General features: G+C 52.7%; 2 protein-coding genes across 2 annotated transcripts in view; one reads left to right on the top strand and one right to left on the bottom strand.

Annotated features, from left to right (window-relative positions):
- Nucleotides 1–2017: 2017 nt before the first annotated feature.
- Atg9b (autophagy related 9B) lies at nucleotides 2018–9555 on the top strand. The gene is made up of 14 exons (XM_076913229.1): nucleotides 2018–2564; nucleotides 2695–2740; nucleotides 2866–2928; nucleotides 3319–3480; nucleotides 4046–4187; nucleotides 5431–6185; nucleotides 6329–6485; nucleotides 6768–6947; nucleotides 7333–7569; nucleotides 7739–7869; nucleotides 8027–8123; nucleotides 8321–8444; nucleotides 8524–8663; nucleotides 8823–9555. Exons 1-13 carry the CDS (start codon nucleotides 2018–2020, stop codon nucleotides 8646–8648), a joined length of 2766 nt encoding a protein of 921 aa, XP_076769344.1. The 3' UTR covers nucleotides 8649–8663; nucleotides 8823–9555.
- Nucleotide 9556: 1 nt separating this feature from the next.
- Nos3 (nitric oxide synthase 3) overlaps nucleotides 9557–17543 on the bottom strand; it is a 20249-nt gene continuing 12262 nt past the window's right edge. Inside the window, exons 14-26 of the mRNA XM_034519412.2 lie at nucleotides 17010–17077; nucleotides 16612–16728; nucleotides 16319–16493; nucleotides 14375–14507; nucleotides 14188–14266; nucleotides 13861–14048; nucleotides 13188–13360; nucleotides 12671–12881; nucleotides 12502–12589; nucleotides 11243–11364; nucleotides 10486–10634; nucleotides 10171–10365; nucleotides 9557–10087 (exon numbers count right to left, since the gene is read on the bottom strand). Coding sequence (XP_034375303.1) covers nucleotides 9926–10087; nucleotides 10171–10365; nucleotides 10486–10634; nucleotides 11243–11364; nucleotides 12502–12589; nucleotides 12671–12881; nucleotides 13188–13360; nucleotides 13861–14048; nucleotides 14188–14266; nucleotides 14375–14507; nucleotides 16319–16493; nucleotides 16612–16728; nucleotides 17010–17077 — 1860 coding nt within the window. The 3' untranslated portion in view covers nucleotides 9557–9925. The remainder of the gene's footprint in view (nucleotides 10088–10170; nucleotides 10366–10485; nucleotides 10635–11242; nucleotides 11365–12501; nucleotides 12590–12670; nucleotides 12882–13187; nucleotides 13361–13860; nucleotides 14049–14187; nucleotides 14267–14374; nucleotides 14508–16318; nucleotides 16494–16611; nucleotides 16729–17009; nucleotides 17078–17543) is intronic.

Below are 17543 nucleotides of genomic sequence, written 5' to 3'. Positions count from 1 at the left end.
TTATTTTTGCTATAATTATCTCCCAAATACCTCCCAGACCTGCTACATAGCTCTGACTAGCCTGAGACTCTCTTTATAGCCCAGGCTTATCTTGAACTCGCTAACCTTCCTTCCCAATGCTGGGATTACAGGCTTGAGTCACTGTGCCTTCTGTGTAATTTTTTTTTTTTTTTTAAACTGCCTCCTCCACTGGGTTGTGGCTTCTTGGTGGGAGTGGCTCTGACTCATACCTGTTCCCCTCCACGCTGCCAGGGAAGGCACGCTATTGTCCATTGCCCACCAGGGGGCGCTGTTTCTGGCTCTCACTTGCTCTCTGGTAATCCATCTGGACATTTGAACATTCTTATTAGTGTTACTAGTATCATTGTCATTGGTGGTGCTTCTGGAATTCAATTTTTCTTGAACTGAGGGTCTCAAAGGGATGCTCTGGATATGACAAAGTAGAGTGAAACTAGACAGAGCCATGAGCCAGAATTTGTTTGAGATTGGGGCTGAGGAGATCAGGGTGTGTGTAGAGGTAGTCTTAAACAAGTATATACTATGAAGAATGCTGTGTACATAATGTCAGAGGGAGGTACCAGTTAAAGCCACACTTAACCTCCCCTCCCCATGCCCTGGGTAAACTTTATTCTATACTATACTATCGTGTGGCTAGTCCCTCAGGGGGAAGCGATGCCTCAGCATGGGCCCGTGGAGGCACCCCCTTCCCCCATACCTTACCACACATACACAAAACATATTTTTTTCTCTTTATCTTTTTAAAAAAATAAACACAGGGATTCCATTTTGTTACAAAGCATAGCTTTGCACTTTACCCAGCCACAAAAGTATGGAAGTTATGAATTCTTGTTATATAAGAAAATCAGGCAGCCTGGGCTAAACTTGAGGGACATTCCATGGATGTCCTCCATATTCCATCAGGAAATGTTCTAGGAAGCACTGTTTTCCTCTCTGTGTCTGGGATACTGGCTTGAGCACTGAAGGCCCTGATACCTGTTTGCTAAGTCAGGCATAGGCTTCAGTAGGGCGCTTGGTGACTCAGGACCTTGGGAATGGCGTTGGGCAAGCCATCAGACCAGCCACCTGGGCCTCCTCCTCCGGGTGAGGCAACAACAAAGAACTCAACTGAGCCAGTCCATCCCCCATACCCCAATTATCCTTCCAAGGCCCTCACCTCTTCCTACCTTCCTTTACTGACATTTCTCAGGAGGACCCAACACCAGGTCAGGACTTGGAGGAGAGTATATAGGGGTTCAAGAGGATAAAGAAGACATAATGTAATTCTCAAGGAACCAGGCTTTTCTCCTTAATCTCAAATAATTTCTCAAATCCAAGATGGCTAGCACTCTTTCTTGTTTTTTCCTAGTTGATCACAAAATCTCCCCTCTTTCATTCAGAGAAAGAAAATATGTAGCTTTTTTTTTTTTTTTTTTTAAAGATAGGGTCAGATGTTGCCCAGAATGGCTTCAGACTCCTGATCCTGCTGCCTCTGTCTCCTCCTAAGTGCTGGGAAATCTGAATGGACCACCTTTTTGGGCAGGTGGTCTTCAGTGATTCTCTACTGGTCAGTGCCCATAGGTGTGGAGGACAGGGGATGTAACTGTGGGAATGAAAGGTTTACCATTCCATCCGCACACTCCAGAGCCCTCTGATAGGACTTTGCTCTCTGTGCTTTTATTTTTGTTGCAGCTGCTCTGTCTTTACCACTTGTGCCCTCGAGGACTGAAAGCAGAGATCATAGGTGTCTCTTCTAGTCCCAATAGCTCTTGAACCCCTGCCTCCCAAACTGGTGTCCCTCCCAGGCATGGAGCTTGGGCCCCAGGTTGCCCTGCAAGGAGTGTGAGTGATCACACAGGTGGCTGAGGGCTGGCATGCCTGAGGCCTGCCCAGCCTGAGTCACCTAGTGCTGTTGTTGTCCTGGTCCTTGTTGTAGTTTCTGCTCAGCTTCATAGACCTCTGTGGAAACAACAGCAGTCCAGTCCCTTCAACCTCTCAAGAGAAGCTGCAGCCTGGCCTGATGGTGAGACGAATGGGGTGGGGGGGGAGCAGGAGGCAGCGGGGGCGGTGGGGAGACTTGGGGCCCAGCTCAGTGCCTCTGCTCCCTATGGCACTGCCACTGCCTGCTTCTCCATGTCGGGGACTTGGGGGAGGGAGGATCTCTGTCTTCTCTCGGTCCCCTGCCCCTCATACAAGAAGCTGCTCCTCTTCAATGTTCCCCACTGCCTCAGGGTCCCCCTGCCTGGTGATTCAGGAGGCAGGGGCTTCTCAGCCTCCACACAATGCCTTACCCACCCCAGCCACACCCCCAATACAGGCCCATCCCACAATGACACACACCTCCACTTCCCCCTCGTGGGGGTCCCACTCCACCCCACCCCTGGCCTCGGTCACTCCCCCTCCCTCCTGCCGGTGCCCCCAGGACCATCCTGGGCTGCGGATAGGCCCTCTGATCCCTGAGCAGGATTATGAACGGCTAGAAGACTGTGACCCTGAGGGGTCTCAAGACTCACCCATTCATGGGGAGGACCATCAACCCTTGCTTCATGTACCTGAAGGACTTCGAGGTGAGTGTGTGGGTATATGAAAGGTTGGGTAGGTTGGGAGGCGGGGGGTCCAGGCAGGTTTGAGTTTGATAGAGAAATGAATTCCAAATGGGACAATGCCAAGTCCTGACACTTGTTTCTCTGTGCCCAGGCTCCTGGCATCACATCCAGAACCTGGACAGTTTCTTCACCAAGATATCCTTTGTGCCCAGCATGCAGAGGGAGGGACATGGTGGGGGACTGTGGAGCAGGGCAGAGTGGGAGAAGTTTCTACAGGAGGAGTCCATAGGCTTAGGCATATTTCTTAACAAACTTGCCACATTTACGGCTATCATCAGCGGAATGGCTTTGCTTGTATCCTGTTGGAGGATGTCTTCCAGCTAGGGTGAGAAGCCAGTCCTGTCTCTAAGCTCTGGTCTCTCTTCTTGGTTTTAGTGTTTATTTTACCTTATTTATTTATTTTTGATCCAATGTCTTGTGTATCCTAGGCTAGACTTGAAGTCCCGTTCCTCCTGCCTCTACCTCCTATGTGCTAGAATTACAGGCATACTACTGTGCACAGTTTGTGTGGCACTGGAGATGAAATCCGTGCTTCATATATGCTAGGCAGACACTCTACCAACTGAGCTATGCCCCAGCTCTCCTTTTTCAGTTCTAGGCTTGGCACTCTGAAGGGCCAGGGGGCCATATAGAGCTGCAGCTCTGTCTGGTGACTGGGCTAGGAGTCTGCCATGCTCTTAGCCTTGACCAGACTTCTCTTGCATCCCCTCCTCAGACAGTTCATTTTCATTGTCACCTTCACAACCTTCCTCCTTCGCTGCGTGGATTACAATGTTCTCTTCAACAACCAACCAAAGAACCATACAAGACCTGGACCACTGCACAGCAAAGTGACCTTGTCAGATGCCATTTTACCCTCGGCCCAGTGTGCAGAAAAGTAAGTGATAGTCAAGTGGCTGCCTCTGGAGTAAGCTCACAAAAGGATAGGAAGAAAGGGACCTCCCCACACTGCTGCTTGGTCTAGATCAACTCTCAGTGTTTAAAAACATACCTTGAGTAGACTGGGAATCTCAGAGAACCTTGAATTATGAGTCACATTTCTATTTACCTTATTATAAATTAATGGTGAAGACAACTGTTTACTTTTGGTGCTGGGGAGCAAACTTAGGGCTTCTGGCATGCTGGGCAAGCGTAGTGCCACTCAACCACATTTCTAGCCTTAGACAACTTTAGAACTTAAGAATGCATAAGTGTCAGGATGATGTAACATCTTCACTTGTCTTGTAGTTTCTGGAAAAGCCAACTGTACACCCATAGGAGACTGAGAATACAAACAGCAGAGGGAATGAATGTCATTTTTGAAGTGTTGACTTTGTGGGCACTTCTGAAGGGCTCACTGAGGATCCTTTCCTCAGCCCTCTGTGACTGAAGGGTCTTTGTCACCATTTCCTTTCTGTGGGTTTCCCAACTTTACGTCACCTTTCCTGTCCAACCTCTTGCAGGATCCACAGTAGTCCCCTGTTGGTCTTCCTCCTAGTCCTGGCTGCTGGCTTCTGGCTGTTCCAGCTGCTTCGCTCGGTCTGCAACCTCTTCAGCTACTGGGACATCCAGGTGTTTTACAGGGAGGCCCTGCACATTCCCCCAGTAAGCCTGCTGTGACATCAGGGGCACGGGACAGGAGAGTGGGGCCATACAGATGGAAGGACCCACTGAGAAGAGCAGAAAGATGGAAGCTGAGTGATTCCTGCCCTGGGCCTGGAGTAATGTCAGGAGGCAGGTTCAGGCACTTAGCAAGTTTGGCTCTGACCCTTGTGAAGCTTCCTTCCCTCGATGGGTCATGACAGTGACTTATAGTCACATGTGGGTGGTAAAACAATAGCTGTTTATAGGAAGAGCTGTCACTGGGCTTTCTAGATCAGGAGGCATCCTGATTGGTTGAGGAAGGTCAGGTCAGGGTGAGGGAAGGGCTACCCAAGGCTCTGGGCAGGAAGTGAAGAAAACATGGATGCCTACAGGCAGTGAAGCTGGGCTTGCTTGTGGGAGGAAAGAGCCTTCTAGGGCACCTGGAGTGAAAGCCACTCCCTTGGTCTCTGGTCATGTTTCTTTTAGCTCCGTCCCTAAGTTTTTTTGTTAGGGTATCAGTCCCCACATCTTGCTTCCCCTTGGATGTCCTGAGCTCTTAGAGTAGGGAGGCACCAGGCACAGCACTGCTGGGGCAATGGGCCCATCCTTCGTGGTCCCTCTTGCTCTTCCTTTTCTCTATCCTCCAGCAGATGGGAAGATGCTGGGAGGAGCTGTGGAGGCTGGTCCTGAGGAAATAACTGGACTGGGGAGACTGGGCTAAAGTGAGGCTTGCAGCTTACATGAGTCCCTCCAAATGAAGTGTGGGAGCATTCTCTCCCGGCGCGCGCGCGCGCGCACACACACACACACACACACACACACACACACACAGAGGCAGGGTTGTGTGAAATCTAATCAAGTGATTGTACGAAGTGGCCTTGAGGTGGGGGTGAGAATTGTCCCCGTTCTTAAGTTTTCGCAGGCAGAAAGCAGCTAGATGGGAGAAGATGTCTCATTCTTTTTATATGTGGGACTGAAGGAGGCTCAAAAAACGAAGCCAGGTACCAGTCCCTGGAGTTCACTTAAGAAGTGTCAGCAGGAAGCGTATCAATGAATAATGGCTACAGCAAAGCAGAACAACTGAAAGGGGGCAGAAAGAATGGAGAAGCGCTTCTGTTAGCAGAAGGCCAAGAAGGCACAACACAGTGGTGGGGAGGGAGACCACCAGGGCTGGAGTTCGCAGGCAGCTCAGCGAGTCGTGGAGGTTGTGCGTCTCCATGGAGGGGGATATGGGTCCCTAGGCTTCCCTGTCCCCTCTCCTCAGGAGGAGCTCAGCTCGGTACCCTGGGCCGAGGTGCAGTCTCGCCTCCTGGAGCTTCAGAGGAGCGGTGGGCTGTGCGTGCAGCCGCGGCCGCTGACGGAACTGGACGTCCACCACCGCATCCTGCGCTACACCAACTACCAGGTGGCGCTGGCCAACAAGGGTCTGCTGCCTGCCCGCTGCCCACTGCCCTGGGGAGGCAGCGCCGCCTTCCTCAGCCGCGGCCTGGCGCTCAACGTGGATTTGCTGCTCTTCCGTGGTCCCTTCTCGCTCTTCCGCGGGGGCTGGGAGCTTCCCGAAGCCTACAAGCGCAGCGACCTCCGGGGCGTCCTGGCCACCCGCTGGCGGCGCACTGTGCTGCTGCTGGCCGCCGTGAACTTGGCGCTGAGCCCGCTGGTGCTGGCCTGGCAGGTACTGCACGCCTTCTACAGCCACGTGGAGTTGCTGCGGCGCGAGCCGGGCGCCTTTGGGGCGCGCCGCTGGTCCCGCCTGGCCCGCCTACAGCTGCGCCACTTTAACGAGCTGCCGCACGAGTTGCGTGCGCGCCTGGGCCGTGCCTACCGCCCGGCCGCCGCCTTCCTGCGTGCAGCCGAGCCCCCTGCGCCCCTGCGCGCGCTGCTGGCCCGCCAGCTGGTCTTCTTCTCCGGAGCGCTCTTTGCCGCACTGCTAGTGCTCACCATCTACGATGAGGACGTGTTGGCCGTGGAGCATGTGCTCACTACCATGACGGCGCTCGGGGTCACAGCCACTGTGGCCAGGTTAGATGGCACATACCTGGGAGGAGATATTGGTGTGTGCCCCTTTCCCTTAGCAAACCTTAGCTGTCACCATCTTCAGCCCTGCGTCCAGCCCTGCTGGTCCTCCTAACCACATCTCTCACCCCTTATCCTGCCTTCTCCAGGTCCTTCATTCCAGAGGAGCAATGCCAGGGACGTTCCTCCCAGCTCCTGCTGCAGGCGGCCCTGGCACACATGCATTACCTCCCAGAGGAGCCTGGTGCGGCGGGTGCTCGGGCCAGCTCTTACTGGCAGATGGCGCAGCTGCTTCAGTACCGAGCAGTGAGTGCCGGGGCCTGCAGGAGGCTACGGAATAGGCCTTATACAAATGATTAGTCTGGAAGAAGTTGTGGGCAACACCAGCGGGGTGGTGGTGGTGATGATATGGTGTGTGTGTGTGTTCCATGAGGAGGCTTCAGAATGAGTGGTTGGAATCTTCAGACCTTAGAGAGTGTTGTTCCTGGAGGCTCTTGACCCTGATTACTTGTAGGTTCCCAACATAGCCTTCATCTGGAACATGGATCCTCTGTATGATCCCTGCTCAGCCCCACCCCTGCTTCTCAGGTCTCCCTCCTGGAAGAGCTCCTGTCTCCACTCCTGACCCCGCTGTTTCTGCTCTTCTGGTTCCGCCCCCGAGCTCTGGAGATTATTGACTTTTTTCATCACTTCACCGTTGATGTGGCTGGTGTTGGGGACATCTGTTCTTTTGCCTTAATGGATGTGAAGCGCCATGGGCATCCTCAGGTTAGAGCCCTTCCCTGGCCTTGTGAAGTTGTATTGGACAGGCATTTGCTTGCTTCACTAAAGCACATCAGGTCTATAGAGCCCTTTACAGAGTTGCTGGGGAAAAAAAAAAAAAAAAAAAAAAAAGAGGTGGGAGCAAAGACTGCCCCACCCTCACCCTCCCGAACCCCCACCCCTCTTAGGAACTAGGGCTGCACAGGGGTGCAAACATTCAAAGCTGGCTGTATCCCAGACCAAATATCTATGTCTTGTTCCTCTACCTTACTCTTGGATAATCTTAACAAGTTCCCACTGCAGCCTTCATCTGGGACATGGGGCAGTATTTCCCATCCTGCCTAGCTGAGTCTTGGTGTCCCTAACACCAGAAGGACTCCCTTCCTTACAGTGGCTTTCAGAGGGACAGACAGAGGCCTCACTCTCTCAGCGTGCAGAGGACGGAAAGACCGAACTCTCCTTAATGCGGTTTTCCCTGGCACATCCACAATGGCAGCCACCAGGGCACAGCTCTAAGTTCCTTGGACACCTTCGGGGCCGGGTACAACAAGATGCAGCTGCCTGGGGTGCTCCCTCGACACGCAGCCCCCCCACTCCAGGGGTGCTCAGTGACTGTACATCCCCTCTGGTAAGTTCCAGGCTTGCCTACCTTTTGCCCAATCCCACCCTCCATCTCTCCCTGGCATTCCAGACTTTGTGTGTTACTCTGGCAGCCAGGCTCAACCTATCATATTTCTTTCCCTTCTTTGGACCCTCCCTTTATCCCTTCCTCCACTCTTTGGCTCTCTCTTGTTTAGCCAGAAGCCTTCCTGGCCAACCTCTTGGTGAATCCCCGCCCACCCCAGAGGGACCTGAGTCCCACAGCTCCCTGCCCAGCAGCCACAGCCAGCCTCCTGGCCTCTATTTCACGCATGGTCCAGGACCCCAGGTGAGAGGTGGAGGCCTGAGATGCAGGGAGTCTGGATTGGTGGTGACTCTCTGGGAGAAGGTGCTAGGGTGCTGAGGGGACTTGGAAGGTGAGGTGAAGCCTGGTCTGCCTTCCTCTGCGAGAGGGCTGACTCTTAACTGGGTACATCTTGTTTTAGCTGTGTGTCCCCAGGAGGCACTGGGGGCCAGAAGCTGACTCAGCTCCCAGAGCTTGTTTCTGCTGAGATGAGCCTCCATGCCATTTACCTACATCAGGTGTGTAGAGGGACTATGGGAAGAAAGCAAATGAATGCTGGGGACGGGGCCAGAATCTAAAGCATTCTTAACAGGAACTATGAGCTCTCTGTGCCTAGCCGAGGAGCTTGGCCTTGCTTCCTGCCCCCCCCCCCCCATATGAGGGAGTCCTCCATCCTCCTCCTCCTCTTCCTCCTCTTCCTTCTTCCACTATCTAGCTTCATCAACAGCAGCAGCAGGAACTATGGGGAGAGGCTTCAGCTTCCTCCCCATCCAGGCCCTGGTCCAGCCCTTCACAGCCAGGCTCACCTGATGAGGAGAAGCCATCTTGGTCAAGTGATGGTGAGGAAGGTAGGGGAGAGAGGCAAGATCCTGGTGTTGAGCATCATGACCCTGCTCACCAAATGACATTTATCCTCAGGCTCCAGTCCTGCTTCCAGCCCAAGACAACAGTGGGGGACCCAGAGGGCCCGGAATCTCTTCCAAAAGGGTTTCCAGGAGACCACAGACACCCAGAAGGAGCCCCCAACAGGCTCCTTGCACTGACTGAGGATGCCTCAGGTCTGTATTTCCCACATGGGGGTCAAGTGAGCAAGGGTAAGGAAACTAGCTTGGGGCTAGTTTTGGTGGGATGGAGATACTAGTTAGATCTGGGGTGGTAGGGTCGTCTCTAGAACTTAGTTGCCTGGAATGCTTGCTGACAGTCTTTTCCTCTCACAGGTTCTGGCTTTTCCAGCTGCAGGAAATTGGATGGGTGGCATGGAAGGACACTTGAAGCCATCTTCTAAGCCCCACTTCTATTTCAGATGACAGGCTCAGGATATTTTAGTTGGCTATACCTGGGTGTCAAAGAGGAGCTTGCCCCAAGAACAGTGAAAGAGTAGGAGATGACTGTGAGCTGAGGCAGCCTATAGATGGCTCTACAAGTAAGGATAAGAGGCCATTAGCCTGGCTAGTTGTGGAGCAGCTGCCTGGGAAGAAGGACCCCAGTGGCCTCAAGGTGGAGCAAGGGCCCAGGCGTGGTCCAGCTCAGTGTTAGGGAGCAGTGAGGCCTGAAAGGCAGGGAAGTTGTTCCTGTTGGCCTCCCCTTTGAGTTCCTGTGGGACTAAGGGTGGGGAATATGGAGACGGTGAGTGGAAAAACCAGAGAGGGCTGCTGGTTTTGGACTTCAGACTGCTGTGATATCAGGAGGAAGTGGGTGGGACTTCCCATCCTGTGCTAAACAAGCAGCAGAATTTGCTCATGGCTGCACTGCACATCTTTGCCTGGGAATTCTGGCGTGCCCCACTTCTGGAAGCTGAGGGCTGCACCTGTTCACAGAACTGTCTGTGCCTGGTTAGAAACTTTTTTTTTTTTTTTCTTTCCAGAGTACTGGGTTACAGAGAGGTGTCTGGGACTCACTGTCAAAGAATTACTATCCCGACATCTTTACACATTAAAGCATTGAACAAGTCTCTTTTTCAATCATTGTAATTCACAAGAGTTGGGTTGGGCATCTGGCATGATCTTTTATGATAAAAATTTCAATAAATACCGGGATGACTTAGTAAAGGTAAGATACTCCAGAGAGAGATAAAGGAAGTCTACAGTCCATCAAAGCATACGAAGAGGACAGCAGGATGCCCTAAATACTACTGCCGGAGGAACCTTCAAGATTTAGGCCAGCCCCCTCCCAGCCTAGGTAAACTGGAGAGAAGGGAGTTCTTAAATCAGCAGCCTCGCAACCGATGCTGTAGGCATTCTTCAGAGAGGGTGGCTAGCCTTGGTCAACCGAACTAAGTGACACAATCCCTCTCTCCGGGAACTGGAGGGTAAGAAGATTGTCAGGAACCAGAGGTTTCTGGGCCAGGTGGGTCAAAGGACCAAGGCACGGCGCCCCTCAGCTGTCGCTCCTGCAAAGAAAAACTCTGGGTGCGTATGCGGCTTGTCACCTCCTGAGTGCGCAATGTGAGTCCGAAAATGTCCTCATGGTAGCGTTGCTGATCCTGCGGGAAGGAAAAGAACTCAATGGATTAGAACTCGAACACCGTAGATCTACCCCAGCCCGGCCAGGTCTGCCCCTTCGTACCCGCAGCACGCCGATGACGTCACCGGCTTCATCCAGCTCCATGCCGCCCTCTGTCGCCAGAATTCGCTGCACGGTTTGCAGGACGCTGGTTGCCATAGTGACATCGCCGCAGACAAACATGTGTCCTTGCTCGAGGCACAGCACGCGGTGAACCTCCGCGGCCAGCTCTGTCCTCAGGAGGTCTTGCACGTAGGTCTAGGGGCGGGCCTTACTGTGAGAACTCCCAGGCCAGGGGCGTGCCCGGGTAGGATGGGTTTGGGAGGGGCGGAGCTTGGGAACGGCCTTGTCGCGTCACTTTACACCTGCCCCTGGTACCTTGGGGCTGCCAGGATCCCTGGAAAAGGCGGTGAGGACTTGTCCAAACACTCCACGCTGCTGGGCGTCCAGTACCTCGTCCCGGTAGAGATGGTCGAGTTGGGAGCATCGGCAGCCAAACACCAAAGTCATGGGGGCAGGCTGCAGCCCTGTAAGCAACATGGAGATTTGGGAGGGCCCTTTCCTCTAGGACAGTCCTGGTAACCCCACCTCCAGGCCACTCTTGCCCAGGGTGCCAGCCAGACTTTTGGCCTGGAGCAACCACTGCCTTGACTGTTCAGCCTCTAGGGGCAAAATAGGAAGCTTTCCGCCCAGACCTTTGCACACCTTTGATTTATAGAACGAATTGTTCTACTGACTCAATTCTGTACCCATGGCCTGTGTGACATCCCAGGTCTTCTTCCTCACTCCAGTCCTACCCCACACAACCTTCTTTGATTGACACCTCTGTGCCTGGTCTGAACACCCAGTCAGTTTATTGATTGGGTCATCCCAGAGGTGTTCTGACTTCGTAATGAATTGACCTGGAGCTGTTTCCTGTTTGAATACCTGCCCTGTCCCTCCCTTCTTTATCCTCAATCCATTTCAAAACCTATTATATGCAGAGGGACCACTAGGGAGGCTGACAAACAGGACCCAACCCATTAAATACATTTCTTTTCACCTTTGGGCCTAGTTTCTTTTATAATCATTTCTTCCAGCCCATTTCTGCTTGGTTCCCTTCTGACTCCCAGGTGCACCGTTAGCCCAGCCTCACCTTTGATCTCAATGTCGTGTAATCGGTCCTGCCAGAATCCCCGGAAGGGTGCAATACCAGTCCCTGGGCCCACCAGGATGCAAGGCAAGTTAGGATCAGGTGGCAGCCGGAAGGAGGGAGCCCTAGTCAGAGAGATTCCATTATGACCCCTTTACGTTGCCCATGACATATTAACAAAGCTATGGCTGTACAGACAGGAAAGCCCAAGGACCAATGACAAATGAGTCTCTTTTGTTTGTTTTTTCCAGACAGGGTTTCTTGGTATACCTTTGGCTATCCTGGAACTCACTATGTAGACCAGGCTGGCCTCAAACTCAGATCTGCCTGCCTCTGCCTCCAAATGTTGGGTTTAAGGGGATACAATATCACTGCTTGGCTGAGTCTATTTTTCTTTCTTTCTCTTCCTTCCTTCCTTCCTTCCTTCCTTCCTTCCTTCTTTTTTTCCCTTCTTCCTTCCTTTCTTTCCCTCCCTCCCTCCTTTCTTCCCTCCCTCCCTCCCTTTCTCTTTTCCTTCCTTCCTCTCTCTCTCTTTCTCTCTCTCTCTCTCTCTCTCTCTCTCTCTCTTTCTGTCTGAGAAGACAGGATCTCCCTATACAGTCTTGGTTGACCTGGAACTCTCCTTGTAGACCACGTTGATCTTAAACTCAGAGATTCACTTGCTTCTGCCTTCTGAGTATGGGAAATTAAAAGGTGTGTACTACCATGCCCGTCAGAAGCCAAGCCTTTTAATGCAGGCTGTAGCCAAGGACATAGAGAATCATTCAGGGGCCACTTTTTTTGTTTGTTTGTTTTGTTTTTTTGAGACAGGGTTTCTTTATGTATCTCTGGCTGTCCTGGAACTCACTCTGTAGACCAGGCTGGCCTTGAACTCAGAAATCCACCTGCCTCTGCCTCCCAAATGCTGGGATTAAAAGCGTGCGCCACCACTGCCCGGCCAGGGGCCACTTTTTAACCAAGCAGCAGGGCTACCGTCGAATCTATGTTGCTGCTGGTGGTTGGGGCTTCAGGGGCAGGACCCTGTATAAAGTTACTGAGGCTCAAAGCTCAGCCATAGCTGGGAAGTAACCCAGAGACCCACCGTTCTTGATGTAATAATAGATTTTCAGTAATTACCAGCTAATCCTGTGCAACCCCTGCCTCCAATCCCACATACATTCCTCACTTGTCCCTGCCATGTATATAGCACGTTCTCACCACCCCTGTCTGGACACAGACAACCTCTTCTAATTGCCCTTTTCCACCCAAAAGGCCTCACTCACCCCCTGATGAAGCAGGGCACTGGGTCTCCTGCCTTGAGTTGGCTCATCCATGTGGAACAGACACCATAGTGTAGAGGGCCCAGTCCATCTAGGGGTTAAGAGGAGAAATCATTCAGAGGTCTGTCCTAGTCTTGCCAAGACCTGCTAGCCTTCCTGCTCCCAGCCTCACCCTGGGTTCTGTATGCCAGCACAGCTACGGTGAGGTGGATCTCTCCTGGGTGGGCACTGGGTGCTGAGCTGACAGAGTAGTACCGGGGCTGGAGCAGGGGCAGCTGGGTGAGGATCAGGGGGGCAGGCAGTGCCACGGATGGAAATTGCTCCAGCACCTCTAGCAGTGTAGGGCAGCGGAACCACTTCCACTCTTCGTAGCGCCGGGGGTCCTGGGGGCAGATGTGCTGAGCTGAGAGCCCCACAGTCCTCAGAGTGACTTACCTTCCCAGAGGGCCCCCACCTAGCTGAGCCTCCTTAGAATTCATCCGTGCTCAGTTCAGGCCAACCCACTCTACTTGAAGACCATCAGCACCCAGAGATGACTTGGGTCAGCCTGGAAACAGGTCTTAAAGCACCGTGGCATATTGGCTAGGAAAGAAGACCTGGAGTGCACAGGAGATTTCCTGCCATGGAATGTCCCCCTGCTTATCCTCCTTTAGTCCAGCCCTAGGGGCTTTCGGAACCGTGGCTCCCACCTGGCTGAGAGCCTCTAGCTCCTGCTGTTCGCTGGACTCTTCTGCCAGGGTGCTGAGCAGTCGAAGGAGGCGAGGGCTGGGCGGGGAAGTGATGTCCAGGAAGTAGGTGAGAGCCTGGCGCAGCGTACATGGTGGTAGCCGGGGGTCCCTTACCCAGCCGGGGGGAGGGCCACCTAGGGTGGTACACAGGAAGCTGTGAGGGAGGGGCCCACTGGTGCTGGATGGTCTGAGCTGACATTCACTTTGGGGGGGGCGCTAACCATGAATTATTGTGTCTTATTGGAAAATCTGTCCTTGAATGGTTACATGGGCTTGTCTGTGCAGCCTTGGTATCTTTGGGGAACCCTGGCTGGGCTAGGTTAGTCTGATCTCCTTTGACCTTAGCCCCACCGAGTTATCTTAACTCCAGTCGTTGTTTTGGAAGAAGATAGGCCAACTAAAGAGAAATTAGACTGTGGGAAGTCGCGGGCTGTGGGAGAAGGCTTTTAGGGTGCTTGGTGGGTTCTGGGAAAGGACCATATGCAACAAGGCCATCCTGGCTGGAGTGGCAGCTGGGTCCAGATAGTACCCAGGTGTAAAGCAGGTGGCAACCTTAATAGTGCTTAGTAGCATGGCGGTCCTGTGCCAGGATGCAGCAGGCTCCTATTCTCCTACCCCAGCTGACCATCCTCACCAGGACTGCCCTTCTCCAGTTGTTCCACTGCCACAGGCTCTGTGGATGGTGGAGGGTCCTCTACTCGGCTCAGCAGTGCCTCCACTAGGCCAGGCCGGTTGGGTGGGCACACACCTATGTGGTCCCCTGGCTGGTACTGCAGTCCCTCCTGGCCTCCAGTGTCCAGACGCACCAGGATTGTGGCTCGGCTAGGGGTGTGGAAGGAGGCAGTTACCGAGGTCAGTGGCCAGCAAGGAGGAAGGAAGAACATGGGAGAAGGAGGAAGCTACGTTCTGAATGAAGAGGGATCCTAATAGTGAGGAGAGTGGGGTGAGCCATAGTCCTCACGTGGATTTGGTGCTCTGCAGATTTTCCACAGAGAGGATTGTAGCCTGGAACATCTTCCGCCTGTGCACGTGAGTCAGCCCTGGGAAGCAGGCAGTAAAGAGGCTTGAGCATCTGAGCGGGTCATGGCCTGTGAGGGAGAATCCCAGGATCCCCACTCAGCAAGGTCAGGTTGAGGTCAGGGTTGTACCTGGTAGTAATTGCAGGCTCTCCGCCTGGGTACTCAGCCGGTACCTCTGGCGCTTCCAGCTGCGTTTGGGGCTGAAGATATCTCGGGCAGCGGCTTTGGCATCTTCTCCCACACAGAAGGTTTCACAGGCAGCCTGAGGGATGAGTAGCTGATGGTCTAAGGCTGCTTGCCATCAGAGAGCCTCAGTGAGAAGTGGGGAGGGGCGTGTCAAGGGAGGTAGGGTTCCACCTTCCAGCAATCTCTTTTCATTTCAACTGATTTCTAGCTGTGGGGTTGGCACCCGAATTGTTGAGACACAGGATGAAGTTGTAAGAACCCGAGGCTGAGGCTGTTGATGTTGATAGCACCTTATTTTCTAGCTCATTTGGCTACTATCATGTAAACCCTGACTTGCCATACCTGTCTGATGAGTACTGACCCCTGTCCCTAGGAGCACAGCTAGGCATACAGTAGCTCAGTAAAGGCAGCTATAAACTCAGACCTGCACTGGATTCTTCCTGTACTTAACATCTTATGAGTCTCAGTTTCTCATCTTGATCCCTCACGAGGCTCCAGAAAAGATTAAATAAGATACTTTCATTTTTAGAGGCAGAATCTTTTGTGGACCAGGCTGGCCTCCAACTTGCTATGTAAAAAAGATGGCCTTGAACTTCTCTAATCCTTCTGCCTCCACCATCCAAGTGCTGGCCTTATACGAGTGTGCCACTTCGCTTTTTTTTTGTAGTACCAAGGGCTGAACCCAGGGCTAGTGCAAGCTGGGCAACCAACACTTGAGCTACACCCCAGCCCCATTTGAGATACTTTGTGCAAAGCCTTTAGCATGGTGTGCAGAGGACTGGTGCTATCTTAGTGTGAGAGGTCTAGGGAGCCTGTTTTGTCTGCTTCTGGTCAGGGAAAAGCTGACAACAGTTTGCTCTCCCAGCCTTGAGATCCAGGGCTCCCCGTGATGGGTTGGGTCCTATTTCTAGGCTGTTACTGTTTCTTTTCTATGTGTGCAGCCTTTTATCTCTTCCTTCCTTCCTCAGCCCCTGATGGGTTGGGTCCTATCTCCAGGCTGTTACTGTTTCTTTTCTATGTGTGCAGCTTTATATCTCTTCCTTCCTTCCTCGGCCCTCTCCCTTCCTTCAGATTCCTACTGCTACGGTCCCAGTGAGCCCATCTTCTTGCTTCTCAGATGCTTCCATACGTCTGCATCACATCATCGAAACATCATGTTATGGTCTCATCTGGCTCAGAAACTTCCAGCATCTCCATTTGCCTATATTCTCTGGCTCTGATTTCCTATTTCTCGTTTTTCTATCTTTGATCTTCTCCTTTAAGCAAATCTTCTGGCTCTCCCACCTCTAAAGAAGCCCTGATTCTTGCATTGCATCCTGACTGGCTAAAACTGAGTCCCAGATGGACAGACAGACAGATGTGGGGGGATTCCTGCACCAAGCGAGAAGCATCAACGTGAGACGGTGTTCTGGGGAAGTTCCCTGGCATACTTCTGTGTCCAGAGCTAGTCCTCTAGGCCAGGCACCTGGGCAGGTCTCCGGGCTCAGCTTCAGCCCTGACCTCTGATGCTCTGGGTACCCCCTTTCTTCTTCCATCTTGGTTGCCTTGGGAAGGGGCCCCGATGCCCTGACCTTTTCCCTTTGTGTTCCTCCTCTTAGCATCAGCTTATGACTGTAGGCCCTGCCTTTTCTCTTTTCTGTGTTTCTGGCTTTGTGTTTCTGTTGGTAGGACATTACTTGGGGCTGATTCTGGAAGAGCCATCCATGGAGAGGCAAATGAAGGCACATTTGGAAAGGAACAGGGAACGAATAGCCAGAAAACCAGATTACAAAGTCTCCAACTTCAGCATTTCAGCTTTCAACTACAAAAGGCTAGAGGCACCTCAGGTCGGTCAGAGTCAGAACATGGGGCCTACTCAGGTCAGATAGAGGGCACTGGGGAGCTCACCTGGAAGGCTGCCTGGGCCCAGCCTCGGAATGCTTCTTCCTGGCCACAGAGCTCATCACCCTGGCCCAGCTGCAATAGTCGCTCCCCGCCTAGCTCCTCCAGTCTTGTGTCCACCGCTCGAGCAAAGGCACAGAAGTGGGGGTATGCTCGGGAACCCAGCCCAAACACACAGAACCTGTGGTACAGGGAGCCGTTGCTGGAAACTGCCCCCCCCCCCCCAAGCCAGCCCATGTTTACCCAGGTAAAGTTTGTCTCTCCCATTCACCCTCCTTAGTGAGGACCCCCCCCCCAACCTGAGGGTGCCCAGGGCCCCTGCACTGTCTGTGTTACTAGACTCCTTCCTCTTGCGCCGCCAAGAGGATACCAGTGGGTCTGAGCAGGAGACACTGTTGAATCTGATTTTGTAACTCCTGGTAAGAGAGGATAAAGACAGGGTGTCACAAGGAACTGGGAACCTGGCCCTGGCCCAGCCAGGGAATAGTTTTGGGGTTTCTACCCCTGGGGTGAGAAGGGCTGTTCTGGTGCCTCTGCTCTACCTCTCCTCCTCTTGGAGGAGACTTGAGGATTATAGAGGGGAGTCCTGGGTCTGAAAGTGACCAGGTCCCCCAGAGAAGGCAGCCTCTGGGGCTCATGCTCTGTTTCCCGCTCCCTCAGAGTCTCCAGATGCCCCTTGTCCCATCTTCCTACTCACTTGTGCTGCTCAGGCCAAGGGGAGCTGTTGTATGGGCCTGACATTTCCATCAATGCAGCTGCAAAGCTCTGCGCAGGCAAGGGTTTACATGATGGTTAGTTTTATTTTACATTATACAGGAACTTCAAACCAGGCTGCCCAGCCATTATTAGTCTTCACTAATAACTTCTGTTTTGACAATTCAAAAGCTTGCCTTTTGAAAAATCATACTACAGAGATGTATAAAGTAAAAGCTTAGCCTTATTCTTGGTTGGCACTTAACCCTGTGTGTGTGTGTGTGTGTGTGTGTGTGTGTGTGTGTGCTACTGACAGGTGGAAACTTCCTAGTCCTGTATCCATGAGCACGCATGCTTTGATTCACAGTGGGCTATATCCCAATACACCCACTGTACGCTGGAAATGGCGTCAGCACCCCACTCTCTCACATCTAATCTCATCAAGGAATCTCAATACTATGTTAGCTATTTCTGCCCAACAACCCAAACGCAGGACTCCACTTTTTGTTTCTAGTTTGGACACATATCCAAGTTTAAG

This window comes from Arvicanthis niloticus, chromosome 15 (genome assembly GCF_011762505.2).
Source record: "Arvicanthis niloticus isolate mArvNil1 chromosome 15, mArvNil1.pat.X, whole genome shotgun sequence".
Lineage (NCBI taxonomy): Eukaryota > Metazoa > Chordata > Mammalia > Rodentia > Muridae > Arvicanthis > Arvicanthis niloticus.
This window is presented reverse-complemented; position numbering and strand designations above follow the sequence as displayed.

Bases quoted from the DNA above. Each gene is read 5' to 3' on its own strand.
- Atg9b (XM_076913229.1), top strand. From the start codon at position 2,018: ATGGTGAGACGAATGGGGTGGGGGGGGAGCAGGAGGCAGCGGGGGCGG. The intron at 2,741-2,865 runs ATCCTTTGTGCC...AACTTGCCACAT, and splicing joins GACAGTTTCTTCACCAAGAT to TTACGGCTATCATCAGCGGA. The intron at 6,186-6,328 runs GTTAGATGGCAC...TGCCTTCTCCAG, and splicing joins GTCACAGCCACTGTGGCCAG to GTCCTTCATTCCAGAGGAGC.